The sequence below is a fragment of the Phoxinus phoxinus genome, assembly GCF_949152265.1.
Source record: "Phoxinus phoxinus genome assembly, chromosome: 13".
Lineage (NCBI taxonomy): Eukaryota > Metazoa > Chordata > Actinopteri > Cypriniformes > Leuciscidae > Phoxinus > Phoxinus phoxinus.
Window position 1 is genome coordinate 30,679,554 of NC_136888.1, and position 20,305 is coordinate 30,699,858.

A 20,305-nucleotide genomic window follows, 5' to 3' on the forward strand; every position below is an offset into this window, starting at 1 on the left:
CATTGCATAAGTATCAATATGGCAGAGAAAAAAAATATTGAACATCCGAACATGAAAATTCTGTCATCATTTACTCATCTTCATGTCGTTCCGAACATCTATGACTTTTTTTCTTAAGTGGAACATAAAACGAATATTTAGAAAAATGTGACTAAGCAACATTCTTCAAAATATCGTTCCACAAAAAAAGAAAGTCAAACAGGTTTGGAACACCATGAGGGTATGTAAATAATAACAGAATTAAAATGTTGGTAGACTAACCCTTTAAATTGTTATATTTGCATATGCTATCATATTCTAACACTGGTACTGCTCTCACAAAGCCACCATCTTGCTAATAAACAGCTCACCATAGAGAGCCATGGGGTGACTACGAGCGAGTCGAGGGTCCAGTGAGGAAAGCACTGTCATGACCATATGGTAAAGTGCCTTATATGGACACAAAAGCACCAAGACAGGTGGGCACAGGAGCCCAGTCAGCTGAGCTGGACCCGTCTGCTCTTGGCTGGTGTGTACCCTCACAGGTGTGGTGGACCCGGGACTGAGGAGGATAGGTGAAGGCACCTTCTGCGGACACACGGCCACTTCTATTACGTAATCAACATCATGAACGTACAGTAAAAGGCTAAGCAATCAAAATGTTTTCTTAGTAGTAGAGCTGCATGATTCTGGAGAAATTGAGAATCAGGATTTTTTTGTTTCAAACAGAGATCACGATTCTCCCATGATGATTCTGAACAGAAAACTAAACAAAATAACGTAATTTACTAGAGGTGCTAACAAAATGCTAATTGCTGCAGTCTATTTAAAATAATCTGAATGAATAAAAAAAAAATTGTAATCGGGTTGAATGAATGATTCAATGACTCACTCATACTTCATTTGTTTCATCACTAGATGAATCAGCGTTTTTTGAACGAATCTCTTGAATGAATGATTCAATGACAAATTTATTTGTTTAAAAGTCTTGTCGCCACCTGGTAATTGAAAAAATCAAGCGCCATGTTACTTTCAAAAGGGGATCTGCTCTATTTTGATCGCTAACACATTGGCCAACAAAGAAACTTATAGGCCAATGCCGATAACCAAAAAATAAAATATCGGCCGATATATCGGCATTCGTGATAAATTAGTCCACCACTTAGTAGGCAGTATTTTAGACATACTGAATGAATGAAATGAATCTATCTATCTATCTATCTGTCTGTCTGTCTAACTATCTGTCTGTCTGTCTGTCTATCTATCTATCATGTTGGGTGCACCACAAATCAATAAAATAAAAATAAAATACACAAAATAAAATAGTTAAAAGATTGTCAACTACTTAAAGTTTTCTTAAAAACATTTTTCTTTAATTTGACACCCCCCCCCCCCCCCCCCATTCTGTATGCATTCCTATTGTACATATGAATTTATGTATTATTATTTTAATAAATTAATAAATCCAGACAAAAAAAATGCATAATGTAATTGACCCACATACTGCAGAATAAAGTCAGGAAAGAATATTACGCAAGAATGTAACAAGCAACAACAAAACAGGCATTCAAGCCTTTATGCTCTGAAATTCCTCAAATCTAAATATGTCAGATAAAGTATAGGGCACATAATGGTCAGTCTCAGAGTGGTGTTGGGTGCCAGGGTAGCAGCCTGGGGACAGGCCTGTCCGGTAGTGTTCATACTGGGAGTGGCACGCCACCTCAGCATTACCACTGGGCACGGGCGAAGCACCTAAGGACCCCAATGCCAACCCAGAAGGGAGTCCCAGACTGTGCCGGAAGCTCTGAAACCCCTAAAACACTCCCTCCTCCTAGTCCTGGCATCTCAAGCCTGGCAGCTATTGCTCTGAGCCCAACATTCATGCATGAGTCCAAACTTCAGCCTAAGCCCGGACAGATAACCATCAAAACCTATTACGCTTATGTTTTCAATTGAAAACATAGATTATATACTGAAACTTAAAAGCTAAGAGTGTTTGTGTGTGCATATGCAACCAAATCCCCACTGCCATCAGCCACAGGAGGAAGATGGGTTGCGGGGTTGTCGGGGCCAAAGGAAATGACTTTTTTGGTTGTTGTAATCCAAAATTGGATCTAAATCCTTTGAGGCTTAAAAGCAGAGGTTGCATTGGACATGTAACCGCAGCCAAATCTCTGGGCAGCTTGGCTCGCAAACCCAGCTGAGTGAGGGCATTCGTTTGCAAAAGTCAAGTGTAGATATTAAAATACATGCAGCAGCTACCGCCTGTTTAGACCCATTTTTCTGCTGACTGAACTCCAAGTCAAGGATGGCAGTTAATGTCTGGGCATTTTAACTTGCTCACAAAATAATGGTAAAAAGGCATATTGCATGCTCATTTTTATATAAAAAATAAATGTACATTTATATTGTCGCTAGTGGCAATCTCAGTAAAAATATCACTCGCAAATTAATATTTTTGGTAGCAAATGTGTTTTAGGTGCAGTCTGGAGCCCTGAAATATAATATTCTAATTATATATCATATGAATATGCAAAATAAAGTCAACCTGGAATGCTTTACAATTTACAATGCATATTATAGGCGAAATGCATCCCCTCTGAAACTGCTAAAAACCCTGAGCATCACGTGTTGTTAGAGTATGTGTAGAAGAATATTAACAGAAGAGAGTCCTATTCATGGTAGCTATTGATGTATTTCTTTGGTCTAATATCGGAGGCCCTGTTTACACCTGGTATGCGTTTTGGTCGATCGGATCACAAGTGGACGACGCTAAATACCGGTGTAAACGAGAGTCTAAAACGTTTTGAGCTTGTCCACTTTCGACCACTTCCAGACGTAGTTGAAAACGCATTCGACTGGATTTCATAGTGTTTTTATAGTGTTAATGCTCATGTGGTCGAATGTGTCCGAACAGCCACAAAAGACCATCTACTCTCCACCTACTGACCTAATGCGTAAACATTATGGGAAGCACGCTAGCCAGACGGGATTTAAACTTTGTCGGCTGAAGACCCAAGTTCGGTTTGAAGACGAAAAACGAACCAAGCTCAATGTTCTCTCACCATTCCTGATTTCTAACGCGCACTCACACCGTTCGGTGTGGTCTAGCACCTGTCAGAACAGAAACGAAAGCTGCTGTTCTCTGTATGTTTTTCCGTCGTCTCCATATGTAAATTGTGCCAGATTATTTTGTCCATTAGATTTAAAGATCTGAAAAAAACACATACATTTACAGGACAGAAGTAGTTGAAAGTGGACAAAAGAGACGGATTAAAACACCAGTTGTAAACGGAAATGTCTCCCTTGTCAACTTCTGATCCAATCGACCAAAACTCATCTTAACACCAGGTGTGAACAGGGCCATGAGAGTGGCCTACCTGCAGACAGTGAAGCAGAGGGCTCCACTAGCCCCGGCCCCGAAGACAGCGCACAGGACATTGATACTGTGAGCCGGAGAACTGAGAGGCAGCAGTGAGAGCAGCAGAGAAGACAACATGGTGAAGAGAGGGTATCCTGGAGGATGGGCCACCTGGGGGAAAACACAACTGTAAACTCACTCACAGAACATTCTGATAACAGCAACAGAATTGAAAGAATCCCCCCCCCCCCCCACCCCCAACACCATAACCATACAGTTCAGCTTTCAAAGGCAGACCTTACTTTTGCGGGTTACAGCATCACACTGTCCTCCCCCTCCCTTAAAGCCTGATCTCCTGTCTCCTTGCCTTCCCAGCAATTAGGCACTAAGTCCCCTAAGGAGCGATAAGGACTAGAGCTATTAAAGGCTGTCTCACTCCTACTGGCCTGATAACACACACAGGCACAGCAGGCTGAGAAACACTGCACACTAGAGCGAAAAGCAAGGAAACGTCTCTGAGAAGAGGTTGTTTGAGGGATGGATTGAAAATTCAGTGGACAAGTGGGTGTCTGAAAGCTAGTGTGAGTTCAAGATCAAAGCAGGGAAGAGGGCCCCAGTCAACTGATGATCCCTCTAAACAATTTCGTAAGGCTGAAGTCGTTGTCAGTCAGATTTGTGGAACTGTGATAAGTCAGTGTTGGGGAGTAACTAACTAAAAGTAACTTAAACTTAAAAGTAACTCAACTACGTATATATTATTGACAAATGAAAAAACAATCCAAACCCAGTGTACTTTGCGTTCACAAACATGGATTTATTGACTAGTCCAGGGGTGGTGGACCCCTAGGGGGCTGCAGGTGGGTTCTAGGGAGTCTACAAAACTTTAAGATATATAAAAAAGCATTTTAGGAAAGAGTTTTAAAAAACTTCCGATGTCCAATCTGGGACTTGTGACCTGCCTAATAATTTGAGAGTGAAAGGGTCTGTCTGGAGCACAAAACATATTTCCCGAACAAAATATTAATTTCGAGAACTTAATATGAATCCAAAATGGAATGTACAAAAACATTTTGTGATCCATTCCAGACAGACACTCGTCCATAAAACAGGCAGATACAAAAAGAGAAAAAAGTCAGAAGTGTAAGATGTAATCTCAGAATTGTGAGGAAGAGTCAAAACTGTAAGATAAAAAATAAATAAAAAAAAAGATTTGCGAGATGTTCAATGCAAACCAATTTTAAAATTGCAATAAATTGTTGTTTTATAAACACAATAAAATCACACAACTCAAAAAAAAGTTGAGAATTACGAGTTGTTAACTCAAATATACTTTATTTCTTACAATTCCATGTTTATATCTCATCATTTTAAGAAACCGTGTCCCTTACAAGGGGATTGTTATATCTGGGGGTCCGTAAAGTTACAGATGCAACCCCTGGATGACATCAACTATTGGTCGCCTACTAAAAATGGGTAGTTGTGCAGACCCTACTCTCTCGTATTAAAGCATGTGGTAATCAAATACATTTTTGTGAATTGATTCGTTTGTACAATTAATTGAACTGAACCGTAAAAAAAAAAAAAAGCAAAATCCTTGCATATAATATAATATTGTTAGCTACTTAGCTTGTCAACAGGGTAGCCTGACTTTAGTTGAGTGACTTTAAATTATGAGTAGAATCGATTGTAAAGTAGCTTCCCCAACACTGCCAAAATGTCTGAATATAAAGTAAAGATGCTAATTCAATATGAGGGAAGAACGGACAGCTTGAAGACAAGAAAGAGAGGTCAAGGCAGAGAAGAACAGAGAGGCTTGGAAGGGGGCACAAAGACAGGACAAAAGAAAGAGAGAGACAGTATGGCAAACAGATGGCAGGGGCGCGAAGGGCACGCTTGGAAGTGCCAGCAAGGTGTGCGTGACTGCGCAAGTGACGTGTGAGGTGTGTGGCAGAAATGCCTGCGCTGGTGTCACGCGAGGCCGACGGCGTGGAAAGCAACGCAGAGCCGTCGCCGGGTCTGGAAGCGCGGGTGGCATGGTGGAAAAAGGCGAAATGCACGGTAGGGGGCAGTCCTGCTACGAGGAGTTTAAAGGAGAAAAGATCCACGGCTCCAGGGAGCAGGAAGGGAGGGCCGGCGGCCTGTGGCCCGGAGAGAGCCCTCCGACCCTGGGGAGAGCCGCAGACAGGCAGGCCACACGGACAGAGGGAGGGATTACTGGCATAGTGACACCGCCACAGACTCCCTAAAAGGATCGCGACGGCGTAATAAACTTTATTAAATAATAAAACTTATTATAACTGTTAACCCGATTTAGTTCATTCTTTGCGGCTTACACACACGCACACACGCATGCACAAAAAGGAGAGGGGTTGAGTATAATAAGCCTTATACCGTACATAAGGCGAAGCTTACAAAAGCCATCGCCTAACCATTCAGTCTAATTGGATTTGAAGAACAGGGTTGCAAATTATAGCATTCTCTAGTCCTAACTTAGTCAAAAAAAGAAGTGCATAGAAAAGAAGAGAGGATAAAAAACCTGTGGCCTGAAAAGTAAATTAATCATCTTTCTTCTCCCCCCATACTTAATTAAACTTCCTTAATGCTTATAAGAGTTAATGAGTGGATTGATTAAACAATGCAGCTAATGCTTACCCCCAGTTCACAAGCAGCCGTGATCAGCTCTCCTGTGGTAGAAAAACAGAGAGGGAAATTAATGTAAACCCAATAATTATTATTAAGGGACAAGTCCGCTCCTGAAAGTTTTCCCAAATCAAATACTTGCACTGGGTTTTGCATTAATTTGCCCGGATCAAAACCTGCAAAATCTTCCCAGTGTGACATTTCCTAAGCGACACGCTCATTCTCTTCCATCGCACACGGCTCCCCTGATCCCCGAGCAGACAGACGCACACATACACAGGCAAATCTATTCACTCTTCCCATATTCTGTGACTCGAGATGCATGTGCCCCGTCCGTCGCTGTATGGCATACATGAACGTAAACGCCTGTGAGTCCCTCTGTGCAGAGCCACACGCATACAAAAAGCTCCCTTTAAAACTACGAGTGACTGTGGTCTTTTTAAGAGCATTGTGTTTCCACTCACAAACATTATTCACACATATCTACAGTAGTCCTGTAAACCATCAACATATTATAAACCAATGACTCATTCAGGGTTCCCACACTTTCTGACCAGTTTCCAGGACCTTTCCAGGCGTTCATGATTACCAGACAGATTGTTCAACGTATTTCTGGATGTGTGTCACCTGAATTAATAGATTTTACAGATTATATTTATTAGAGTACAAATGTCTCTATTAAGACCCTTAAAGGGGTCATGACATGAGAAATAAAATTTGCCTTGATCTTTTGTGGGATCTGTGACGTCACACGGGCAAATGCATTTTCAAATGCCTGCCTGTATAGAGCAAGATTGTAACGGCCAACAGCTGGAGTGACCTTGAAAGCCACCAGAGGGCACGCCACCCTGGACTATTGTCATTCTCACAAACTACATTTCCCAGAACTCACTGCCCGGACTCATCATCACTGATTGCATTCACCTGTTTCTCATTGCCTTGTTTAACTCACCCTATAATAGCCTGGTTTTCACAATCATTCCCTGGGAAGTCTTGTTTGTGTCACACTGCATCTCTGTAGCCTGGGTTTCCCCAGACTGCCTTTGCGCAGCGCGATTTTATTCTCGCTGAAAGGCAGTCTGGAAACCATGGACCTGATTTTCGCCTCGTTTAGGGAACCAATCACAGAACGGGGAGGGAGCAGCAAGACGATGACGACATCTTTGCGACACAACTAAGCAGTTTGTTTATATCTATGGAGTCAACATGGCAGCAGACGCGGAGCTACCTTTTGATGCAGCCTTAGATATTGTTCTAAGTAGTTTAGATCGCAATTTTATTTAGAAAAAAGAGCAGCGTTTGGCGTTAAACCATTTCTCTACATACGTCATCTGGTATAATGGAAACGATTGGCTATGAGCTACGTACAGGCGCATTTGATAGACATTCTTAGCACCCAATAAACGGCGCCGGCGCATTCGTAAACCACGCCTCAAATACGAGAAAATGCACATGTGGTTCCCAGACCCAAGTCTCAACGAGAATTGGGTCTGGCGTTAGCCAGGCTAGCATCTCTGAGCATTTTCCCTGGTTTTCTGTCTCTTGGTTTTTGGATTTCTTGCCTGTTCCGTGGATTACTCTCTTGCCTCTGACCCCTGCCTGTTTGTTTGGACTGCCTACCTGTGCTTTGACCCATTGCCTGTACTTTGGATTACGCCTTTGGATTGCCCATAATAAAGCTGCATTTGGATTCTCCACCTTCGTGTCTTGGAGCAGTTATGACAGAGACATCAACAAACTATTTTTCATTGCACCATATTTATTTATTTATTTATTTATTTGATAGGGACAATGCACATTAATGAACATCTGCATTGAAACAAAAAAAAACAGACGTAAACATACCGGATTATAGCCACAGGGCTAATTTACATCTGTAGTCCCTAGACAAATACAGAAATACAGAGATTATAACAAAAATTTACAAATACAAGCAAAGAAACAAAAACAAAATAAAGAATCACTTAATGGTCACAAGACTGGTTTGCTTTAAGCCACACTTTGAGTTTGGTTTTAAATATAGGAAATGTGAGACATTCCCTGACAGTGATGGGGATACTGTTCCATAATTTACAGGCCTTCACAGACAGAGCATTTTGTCCAAATTCTGAAAGGCACCTCACAATCACCTCTAGCGGAGGCCCGTGTCCTGGCACCACTGTGAATCTTTGGTTTAAAAAATTCCGACATGGGAAGTGGAGCTGATCCATTTAACACTTTGTAAACAAAACAGGCATATTTAAAATGTTTAAAATTCTCTAGGCTTAATAGATTATATTTTTGTAAAATATTACAAATATGGAAGGACATTGGCTTTTTATCAAAAACTTTTAAGGCATTTTTATAGAGAGATTCTATTGATTTGAGTGTGTTCATACCAGTCAATGTCCAACTTGTACAACAAAATTCAATATGTGATAAAATCATAGAATGTAAAAACACTTTTGCAGCCCCAAGTGGTATGAATTTGTTTAAAATTTCGTAAATTAAATTTGACTGTACTAGATATTCTTCTTACATGTTTTTTAAAACTTAATGTGGAATCAAGGGTCACACCAAGGTACTTAAATTCCGAGACGATTTCTTCTCCTCTTAAAAATACACCAGATTGTTTTATGTTGCGGGACTGTTTAGTGAACATCATACAAACAGTTTTTTTAGTATTAAGTAACAGACAGGATTTAAAAAGCCATTCATTTACAGGGACCAGAGCGGAGGTCAGCATGGCAGAAGCCTCTTGAACACTTTTTGCACTTGTGTAGATGACTGCGTCATCAGCATATATTTGAAATTCAACATCAACACAAGTGTTTGGAAGGTCATTGCCATAGGCCCCGCCCACTCGCTCAAAAGCAAATAGAACCCATTAGTGATGGGAAGTTCGGATCATTTTACTGACTCGGATCTTTGAGTCTCATTCAGCAAAGTGAACAAATCTCAGCAGAATATAAATGAAATGTCACAACCCCATAGGCTGAAGCTATGTAGTCTGTGCAGAAATTATTAGTTCACCTCGCGAGTCTTTGCGTCTGAGTTGCTCGTTCATCACGAATTATGGAAAGGAAAATCGAAAAGTTAGGGAAATGAATCAATTGAAAGAAATTTGGGGCCAGATCTGCATCACTTTACTGTAAGAGTAAAAAAAATTAAAAAAAAAAAAAAAAAAACGAAAAACACGCTTGTTTACAGGGAACATTGGGAATTATTAACTAATTTCAGTATGCAATACGGATGTCAATGTCAAATAAAGACATTTCTATTTCTAATAAATGCTGTACTTTTGAACTTTCTATTTATCAAAGAATTCTAAATAAACGCAGTCTTGGTGAGCAAAAGCGACTTCTTTCAAAAATATTAAAAAATATTACAGACTCTGTAAGTACTGAGTATCCATGACTTCAAATTTCATTAAATTCCATTCCTTTTCAAGGCTTAGAAATTCACATTTTAAAATTCATAGGCCTAGATGTTTATAGGTTTTCCATGGCTGTGGAAACCCAGCTCATTACAGTCTCGATACAGAGAGGTTTAGGTGTGGAAAGGGTAGCCATTTCAAGACTTTACAGCCAAAATCTAGAAATCTACAAACCAAAAAAAAACTGTTTTAAAACTGCAGTTCAGAGATTAATGGCCAAAAAGTCCTTTCGCCTACTAATCCCAAATGTTTTTGCCCTGTTGTATAAATCTAAGCGATGCTGCCTGACGCAATACTTGTCTAAACACTGTAAAATCCTATAATCTGTGCTCTCTGATGCAATATGAAATGTTCAGTGCATCACAAAATTTTGAAATTGTTAGCTGGCACTTCCTGCGTATCACTAGCGGTCGTCTGTTTTCGTTGTCATGTTGGAAGTCCTCTATCTGTAGGTGCAGACCCCTCACACTTCAGCGGCTGAATTTCCTCTGCTTTCACAGTCTCGTTCAGAATAGAAATAAATACACGCGCGGTGAGGCCAGGTCTACCGCATTTCAAAGCATGTGGATCTCCCTGTAATCAAAATTTCTCATGTTATGCATCACAATTTCATTCATGGCAGTGCGGTGCTGTGTCTAGACCCCAAAAGAGAGCCCAGTCCCATGGAGGGAGGGCTAAACAGAGAAAGGGGTACAGATGCGGTTGAGCGCAGGACAGCGGCGGAAGGAGCGAAGTGTCTCTGTGATAGGCACCCACAGCAGCCTTTTTCCCCCCATAATCCCCATCATTTCCACACTCGCATTCCTAGACAACAGCGGTCCCGCGGGGCGCCCGCTCAGCCTCTCCGGGGCGCAGCACACCTAAAGGGATTAGGACTGCGAGACGGAGACCTGGAGAATTTCTGCCGAGCATTCAGCTGGCGCTATCACACCAGCATCCTGCAATGTCCCTAAACGCCACGCTTAAGGGGTTGGCTGTTTTTTCTCTCTCCGTAAGCCCCAAACAGCTTCTTGCACCCCCTCCCCGAAAGCCTCCAAAAGCCACCCTGCCCGTGCACATGCTGTAAAGCTCACAGAACAGCAGCTTGTTGTTTGCTCCCCCCAGAAGAAAAACATTTATTTGTGTATTCCAATTAGTGAATCTGGCTGGTCTATAGGACAACTTTTGAAAAAGCATTGTACAAGACTCATGGGGTCCATATAAAACACAAAGAAATCTAGTTTTATTTTTATTTAATAATTTTTATTCTTGCTGGCTTCATATGGTTTTGAAAAGGTTGTATACATTTTTTTTTTTTATAATCGAATGACTAATGTCATGTGGTCAAACTATCAATTAAAAACTTGTAAATAATTTTACTTAAACCTGTTAATCTTGATTACATCCTAATAAATTTTTTTCAAATGATGATATAAGTTTTAATTCATGAATAATTTAAATATTACAAATAAATATAATAAATGTTTTGGTGAAGTCAGACCATATGACACTTTACAAACTTAGCTAATCTTGCCTTGTCATAAAAAGGTCAAATGGTGATATTTTAAAGGACTTTTGACCACACAGTTATGAGGGTCAGCAGAGGTCTTTGTTATGATGTCATATCTTGTTTTTTATGCATGGTTACACCACATGACTTTGTTTGTAATATTACAGGATTTTGAGACAAAAGATTTTTCACGTTAAGAAGCAGAAGAAATAATAATAAAATATTAAACCTAATATTAGAAACCCTTTTTAAGAACAACCCTAATGCACTTTTCGTCATTATGATATCGGGATAGTTGTATCCCAGTGACATTTGTACTTCATTTTGCACAAAAAGTAGTGCTACACATCCCAGAGTAACTTTACATTAATAATAATAACAAATAAAAAACATTAAATAACTGTTCTGAGATTTACATGGGATGATAAGAGGGCTAACATAAAGAAAATTAAACAAAAACATCTAAATGGTACACTGCCGACTAATTTTTACAAACCCGTAAAAAAATGTCATTATATATATAACACGCATTACATGAAATCAGAGCGCTGCATGTTTTCACCAATTCTGCAGTGCGTTAATATCATCATGTACAGTATTTCTCTCTCTCTCTCTCTCGTGATTAATCGTCTGACGTCAGTCCAGAGGGATTAGTATTTCTGTTCTCTTGAAAGCTTTGAGAGGGACACAGACACACTCCTCTATAGTCTGACCCAGCACTAAATAACCTTCCCATTTGTTCACACAGATGATAATGTCTGCAGTGAATAATGCCAAAATATAAGAGGCTAAAACAAAAGTGTAAACACAATCTCAAAAACAACTTTTCTGAGCCATTTTCAATCGCAACCATAAAGAGTCCAATACTTTTTGTATCGTTTGGTCATTTAAAACCTAACAAAATAACAAACGCTGCTGTATAAAGATGATTCTCTCAACTATGCTATGAAAGATATAACGAAATGAATTGATTTGATATACCATTTTGCTTTATAAAATATGGGTAAAATGGCCATAAATGGGTAGTCCCATTCAATACAATGCATCTGGTGTTCTTGGGGCAACATGTACTGAAAACAGAAGTGTAATAATGCGAGTAATAATTGGCAACATTTTCATAATAAAATCTAATATTTCATAAGAATATATAATTTATTTCCCTATTCACTTGTTGTGTCTCCCAAAATGCCTGACAAACATGCTGTAAGTCCTGGTGTCGCTGCAGAGGTCTGTATGAACCAAATCAATGCACTGTTTTGTAACAGAAAGGCATAGGCCTATTTTGATTAGAAACCACATAAAATTCACGAAAATTTGAAAATTAGTCAGATTTAAATTAAAATTACCGAATATTATCATATTTCCAGTGCTAAATTCGATCACTAAATTAATGTCAGTCATTTTTACAGACCAAGAAGTTGTTGTTGTTGTCATGTTTAAACCTCGAAACATTTGGTATCTCTGAAAAGCTCTGAATGTGCTCTTTACGGGACATCCAGACTGTGACATGTATGGTGTCAGAGAAATTCACTAAAATATAGTCCATTACAGAGGACAAAAGTATTTTCCTGGGTCCATGGAGGAAATAATGTGATAGTGTGTCATACATATAGGACTTGAGTGTCCAAATAATGTTTGGGTCCCACTCTAGGCGATGGATTGAGACAGGGTTTTAGAAAGATGAACAATAATCTCAAAAGGTCTCATGCGATTCACACTTCAAAAAGCGTCATGTCATACGGCTTACTATGTGATATTACAATATGCTGTTCTGTGATAGGCTGCATGTGATATAAACACAAACACATGTGACTGACTGCAGTCCTACCTGAGTCTCCACCGGGCACAGCGCGCGGAGCCGAGGCCACATACACCGACAAAACACACACCACTGTCGCTCCTGTCAGGGTCCATGTCCACCTGTCCGACGACATTCAGACGTCGTCTTCCGAGGTCTGAAGTTAGTGTTTATTACAAGAAACTTCCTGTATGTTACACGTTTATTCAACGTGTCTCGAGAACCATTCGTCTCGCGCATCTAGTTTGCAATCCGGAGCGTACGCAAAATACACCGATAAATACATGTTTATAAATATATACAAACATAAATGCTGTGCGCCAATAAACGGAAGCGTTATTATCGAGGTAAGGTGTTAAAATAACAAAGTTATCGTTTAAGTTGCCCTCTTATCTATCCCGGTGGTTGCAGCCTTTATGTAACGTTAGAGAGCATTGCAAATGTTGCTCTTAACAAACCGAACTGAAGCTTATAAACATCGCGTCATTGTGCGTTTTTAGTCTTCTCAGACGTTCAATCTGGACTGCATCTGCATTTACATCTGCACTGTTGATCTTTTGACTTTTTTTCCCGCTTGGACTCGATGATAGTGCTGGATTTCACTTCCTGGTTGGGAGGGGTTTGTATTAGCGCTTGTAAAAATTACCATAGTAACCGTAGTTTCCGGCAAAATTACCGAAGTTGCTGCAGTTCTTGTTGTGACTACTGCAAAATATAAACAAATACATACGGGATCTCCAATAAACACGTTAATAAGCTTTCAGAAACTTTTCATCTCTCTTTGATGACAATAGCACATTTTTGCTGTTAACTAACTCTAGTGTCCATATATGGTTAACATGTTTTGTTTATTTCTTTTCTTTTCTTTTTTATTCACCCTAACATTAACGTAACGTAACTATATTTTGTGCCATTCTAGATGCGAGACCATCGTTTCAGGCTTTAATCCCATTATAATCCGGTGATGTGTAAACTCATGCCTACTATAATGATTTCTTTACTATAAACATAGCTGCTACTTACCTTAAAAGTGTTACTTTAACTGTTACTACAATAAAACATGGTATTCCATTAATATTATCAAAATAATAAATGAAAGTGACACATATTCCTGAAAATGTATGCTGTTTAAAGGAAATCACATATTATTTTATCATAGTTTAATAATAATAACAGTTAACTACAGCATGTAACTATATGGTTACTATGATCATTTTTTAGGGTCAAGGTAGACAGCTTATATATAATTGTTAACTAAGGAATAATTAGCCTACATTGGACAAAACAACTTTAATGTCCACCTGTAGTCAATAATTTTAAACCTTAAAACTCATCTTTGATCGCCAAAATTATATATTAAACTTTTTATCTCACAATTGAAAGTTTACACCTCAGAATTCTGACCTTTTTTTCTTCATAACATTATGACTTAATAACTCTCAATTGTGAGTTTATATCATGTAATTCTGAGAAAAAAGTCAGAATTGTGAGATGTAAACTTGCAATTGTGAGAAAAAAGTCCCAATTACCCTTGTATTTTTTATTCTGTGGCAGAAACAATCTTCCATATGAATGTAACTCTACACTCTTGCTTAATTTAGGATACGCAGACACATGAATATGCAAATTAGCCCCCGCCTCCACTCAGTCACAGGAGCTCAGATTATCTGATCCACTCGGTCAACTTTACTGTAGTAAACGCTGCACAATGGCAAGTGGAAAATACTGGTTTAATTCAGCAATAAATGTTTGAACCAGAAACTGATTCAGAAGTAGAAACGGAAGAGTGAATTATACAGGCTTGTATTCAAGGCGATACGTCAGAATGGTAATGCTTTTATCACTTTCTACGGCATCGGACACATAACGGTAATGAATATGATTAGTCTTTTTCTTGACTACGTTATCAAACAGCTAATAATGTGTTGCTAATGTTACACAAACCATGTTCCAGTTCGTATCTCAGAGTCAGTATCCTAAACACTTTGAACAACTCAGAACGTCAGTGTACAATATCATAACATCGTAATATACATCATATACATAATTCACCCGTTATATTGCTAAATATACCCGATTTTTCATATCAACAGAAAAATATACCAGGATAACATAGCTTCTCTTGAGAATGCCCTGCTTTGTAGCAGTTAATAATATGCTAAAGCCCGCCCACCTCACGACATGATTGGTTACCAGGTAGTTTGTGACGTCAGAAACACCAGCGATTTCAAACCGTGTTTTTTCACAGCAGTTTTTGGATAAATTACTTAGCAATCGTGTTGACTTGTGAATTTGCATATGGTTTGTCTTAAAGCATATTAAAACACCACATAGACACGTAAACAACATTAAAAGCTTGATTTTCTACAGGGGGACTTTATAGGACTATAAACATTCATTCCTCATAGCCTTATTTTAATTTGTGTCAAATGAAATGACATCTGCCCTTACTAAAATCCTTGTGCACACTTTTAATGACCTTTAATTAGTGTGCTCCGTTTACTTTCCTGAGTGTGACTCACTCAATCAGGCTTCAGCGCTGAAATGATTTGTCTTGTAGTTTGTACAATTAGCTGAACTGAATTAAAATTCCTCCTGGTGGCAGTTGCGAGATGTGGATGTAATACGAGACCCTTCTGTGCCTGAAGAGTGGAAGGGTTACCCTCATAAAAATGTCATGCTAGACTGATCATTAATCCTCCACTATCTAAACTGAGTCTGATCCTTGACTAAATGGAGAGCTCTGAGAGGTAGAGATGTGTCAGCACCTCAGAGTTCATAATCCTCCACGCTCCCCTCCACCCTTTACTACTGTCCCTACTGTCTAATCACTGTTTCAACCAGCTACCTGACACACTCACACTCTCACACACACACACACACACACTCACACACACACTCTCACACACACACACACACACGCACTCTCACACAGACACACACACACACACTCACACTCACTCTCAAACACACACACTCACTCTCACACACATTCACACACACACACACACACACACACACACACTCACACACACACTCACTCTCACACACTCTCACTCACTCTCACACACACACACACACACTCACTCTCAAACACACACACTCACTCTCACACACATTCACACACACACACACACTCACACACTCACACACACACACACACTCACACACACACACAGACACACACACACACACACACACTGTCTGTCTGTCTTCCTTCCTTTCTTTTTATAACACACATCCACAAACCTCTTTCCCCAAGGCAAAAATATATCAGTTGCTCTTTAGAAAAATTTAAAATCGCTTTTAGGGGAATATATTTAATGAAAATGATGCAAATACTGTATTATAATCCTATATTATAATTATAGTTACTAAATAATACATAACCCAGATATTTTACTTTAAATGTAAAACCAATATAAAACATAACACAACGTGTTTTCTGGAAATTTTCCCACAAAAAAGTCTCTGTTAAAGTGTTATAAACCATTAGTAAAACCAATCAGTTTGATGAATGGTAAACAAGACTGTACTTACCAGTAAAACTAATTTACATAATGTTGATTATATATATAAACAATATATTTCAAGTTTACTGCAAAATATGCATATATATATATATACGCATATATATTCACACAGATATAAGTATACGTCATGGGAGTGGGCGGAGTTAAGAGCTCCTTTGGCATGTTTTAGCTTTTTTTGACTCTGGTGAAATTATCTGTATAGCATGATGGGTAATGTAGTTTTTCACCACCAATTCTGCTGTTAAACGATTATTTAAAAAAATAAGCTGAAATAATGTGGGCTGGTGGCTACAACATCGATTAACATCCCCATGGCTCACAGTAGGGCTGTTTTTATTAAAGGTGTAGCCTACAAGTTATCTTTTTAAAATCTGTTTCCTTGTGGAGAAAATGAATGGAGCACGACTGTTACACTCTATACAGTTTACACAAAATTTTTGATAATAATAAAATAAAGGTGATTTACGAGGACGAGCGTTGCTGCTCAAAACCAATGAGAATAAAGTAACCACATGGGCTACTATCTGCAGTGCTAGGTACATGTTTGAGTGCAGCATTCATACAATTTAAATGCAAAGAATGTGAGAATTATTCATCTGGGTTGAAATGTTAAAGGAGAAGGCTTAATTTTTTTTTCTTTGACAGGTTAATCTGGGTAATTCTTGGTGCGTCTTAATTCTTCATCAATCTGTAACTGGTAAATCTGCCGTTCTGAAAGTTCAGGGGTTTGTTTTACCATTTCAATGCAAGTATGAATCATTTTTTAGACTTAGTCCGAATTTTTTTATTTTTTTTATTTGATGACCTCAAAACACTTTACAAATGGCAAGTACTCTATACCCCTAGTTTGTGTGTGAAATGTCTGCTGCCTACAGCCAGTGCAGAGAAGACACCAGAAAATCAACGTATTTTAAGAGCAAAGCCAACATCACACATATCGACATCTGCACATGAATTCAATCGCTCAATGCATCAGTGAAAACTGGATTAGAGTTCCTAAATCGCAGATAAATCCGCCACTCATTGCAATATGTTTCGGCTCCAGCCTGTTGCTTACTATCTGCTTACTTACTGTACACTGACAGTCTGTTTTAATCTAAACCCAAGAGCCTAGCAAACAAGTGGATTTTCAATAAAGCCCTTTAAAATCTGTAGAGAAAAATCCCATGATCCTCTGTTAGCTACACAAATATGCACAGCAATGAAAGGATTCGGTCTGCAACAGATTAATTGCAGTGGTAAATGCAATATGTCTCTCATGCACTATGTATTACTAGTGCACCCTATTATATTAATATACAGCTCTATCAGACAAGCTTTTTACAATCTCTGAGACAAGCATGTAATGATATACAGTTTACTTGGATCTCGGTTTCTTAAAAGCCAAAACAAACAGGCGATTCTTGTGCACATCAACCGACTATTTAGGCCACCTTTGTCTTCTGTTTACCTCCTTGTGGTTTACAAAGCACTCCAATTAAAATCCCAAAGATTAGGACAATTGTGATTAATATTCTTCGGCGGGGCCAGGAGTATGAGGCACAACAAAAGCAAGGGCTGCTTGAATTGCCTTGAGCAGAACACCTAATGGCGGCCAATTAAAATAAGAGGATTCAATTTGGCCAAAGCAACAGGAACCTAAAGATAATGCATGTATCTAAAATTGCAGTAGATGCCACTCTCTTGATTCGGCTTCTATCATGTTTGTTATGGCATTTTGGCAAATTACCTGCAGCCATTGCAACAAACCCTTAATGAGGGGGAGGGGGGGTTAAGAAAATGTAATGTAACTAAAAAGTTTTGGTGTAAAGCAAGAAACATTTTTAAGAACACATTTAATTTAGAGTTGTTGTTCTTTTAACTAAAAAGTCAAATAATGGTGGGCAACACTTAAAAAAAAGGTACAATTATTGCAAGTTCATGCTTTAGATATGAATTTACAGTGAGCAATACTTTTACGGCATCTAGGTTACTGTTAATTTATACATACTACATTTGAACACTGTATTGTGTACAAACAATAAATATACAATATACTATTTAAGGGCAATGCAGTTTTTTTTTTTTTATTAGTCCCATTTTTTCAGCAAGGGCAAATGATCAAAAGTGACAGTAAAGACATTCATGGTGTTAATAAAGATTTCTATTTAAAATTAATGCTTTTCTTTTGCAACGTTATAATAATGAGAAATGTTACCTGAGCACCAGCATATTAGAATGATTTCTGGAGTGACTGGAGTGATTGAAATTGTAATAATATTTCACAATATTACTGTTTTGTGTCAAATAAATACAGTGTTGGTGAACATAAGAGACTATTTTCAAAAGCGTAAAAAAATCTTACGATCCCTATTGTATTTAGCAATTTAATAAACATTGACCTGGATTAATAAATGCTGCACAAAACAGTTCATTATTAGTTCTTGTTACCTAATGCCCAAATTGCTTTTACCAAATTTCCAAATTTCAACCAAAAGGATGGAGATAAATGAAGCGGTTAAGACTTCAAAAAAGAATAAAACACAAAAAAGGTTTTAGCGTATAGCGATACTGCCAGGTGTGTGTGTGTGTGTGTGTGTGTGTGTGTGTGTGTGTGTGTGTGTGTGTGTGTGTGTGAGACTGAAGACGTGCACGAGGGAGAGTGAGACAGCACATCACAGCATGGGCTCCATGTGGGAGCAATCCAGTTACTTAAACTGATCAAGATTTAATTAACACAACGCTCGGCAATTACTCTGTAATTAAAGTCATTTGTCCTCTTGTGGAGCTGAGAGTGCCACTGCTGCAAATTAGAGAGGGGGAAGAAGAGGGGCTCAGTGCCTGTGATGTGTTTGTGTATTAGCCCTAGCCCTATAAATACACCACTGCTTGTTTATCATTGGCCATGAAGACAAGAAACCGTATGGAAATGTACGATGTGGGTTAGTAGAAGCACTTCGCCCTACTTTGAAATGATATTGTTGCGTTAAAAAAGGAGAACGGGCTTGGTCAATATATATTATTAAAGACATCATTGCTCTAATTTAAAAATTATATTTTTCACAGCACTATTCCGCAGTTAGGTGTATTACATTTTAATTATATTTAATAAATATGTATTGAGAAGAATAGGGCTTGTCACACTCTTTATTCCGTGTAATACTTCATGTGCTCATTTTTAAAGGTACATCGTGTAACTTTTTTGTTCAAAATTTAAATAATGAGTCAATGCATCATCATTCTTCCGAAATGTGTTTTTGTCAGGCACTGATTCACTATGATTAGCCTATTAGTGTTTATATTTTAGACCTGTCGGGATGGTTTACGTGGGGAACTGCATACGTCACTCGACCGTGTGTCTCTCGTCATATCCGTAGATTGAGAAAAGTTGCTCTGGCTGCTTTGACGTGTGTATGGTGTGTGAGTGGCAGAGCTCGCAATAAAACAAGAATCAACATTAACTTGGCTTTTCAGAGATGCGAGAACTGAGGGATTTGAAATGTGGTAAAGCAACGCAGAGATGGTGTTTTTATAACTCAACAGCTCAGTAAGGCATCTTATTGAACACATGCCATTTGTAGTTCTCTAAGGGTGCTTTCACACCTGCCTCATTTAGTTCGGTTGAATCGCACTAGAGTTCGTTGTCCCCCTTGGTGCGGTTCGTTTGGGCAGGTGTGAATGCAGCAATCGCACTCGGGTGCGCACCAAAAGCGGACCAAACAAGGGTACGCTTTCAAACGAACGGTACGCTTTCAAACGAACTCTGGAGCGGTTCGTTTGTGGTGAGAACGTGATCCGACCTCGAACAGACCCAACTGCCAAATAACTGCGCATTTTTGGACTAAACCAGCTGCCGTAGTCAGTCGCGCTGTGCATTATGTCAATGTTTAGCAACATTAATGCACGCGTTGCCTCCTCCTGAAGTGACTCGCTGCGTGCATTGCATAAAACATTATTTTCAAGCCGCATTCTCGCTTCATTCTCAAATGTTATTGTTTGCCTAAAGTGGTGTAGACAAACTAATATAATAAACTATGACCAGGGATACAATCAGCCCACAAAGTCGTTTCTCCAAAGTAAAAAGCGGTGTGTTGTCTGCCGGATTTTCCTC

General features: G+C 38.9%; 1 protein-coding gene across 4 annotated transcripts in view; it reads right to left on the bottom strand.

Moving 5' to 3' along the window:
• Positions 1–13,273, bottom strand: part of tmem260 (transmembrane protein 260) — a 41,391-nt gene extending 28,118 nt beyond the window's left edge. The window contains exons 1-3 of one of the 4 annotated variants that reach the window (XM_079633456.1): positions 12,713–13,273; positions 5,993–6,024; positions 3,360–3,511 (exon numbers count right to left, since the gene is read on the bottom strand). In XM_079633456.1, the coding sequence (XP_079489582.1) occupies positions 3,360–3,511; positions 5,993–6,024; positions 12,713–12,818 (290 nt within the window). In that variant the 5' untranslated portion in view covers positions 12,819–13,273. Of the gene's footprint in view, positions 1–3,359; positions 3,512–3,642; positions 3,698–5,992; positions 6,025–12,712 lie in introns of those variants that run through there. The other 3 variants (XM_079633457.1, XM_079633458.1, XM_079633459.1) reach the window with 3 other exon arrangements.
• Between the last annotated feature and the right edge of the window lie 7,032 nt (positions 13,274–20,305).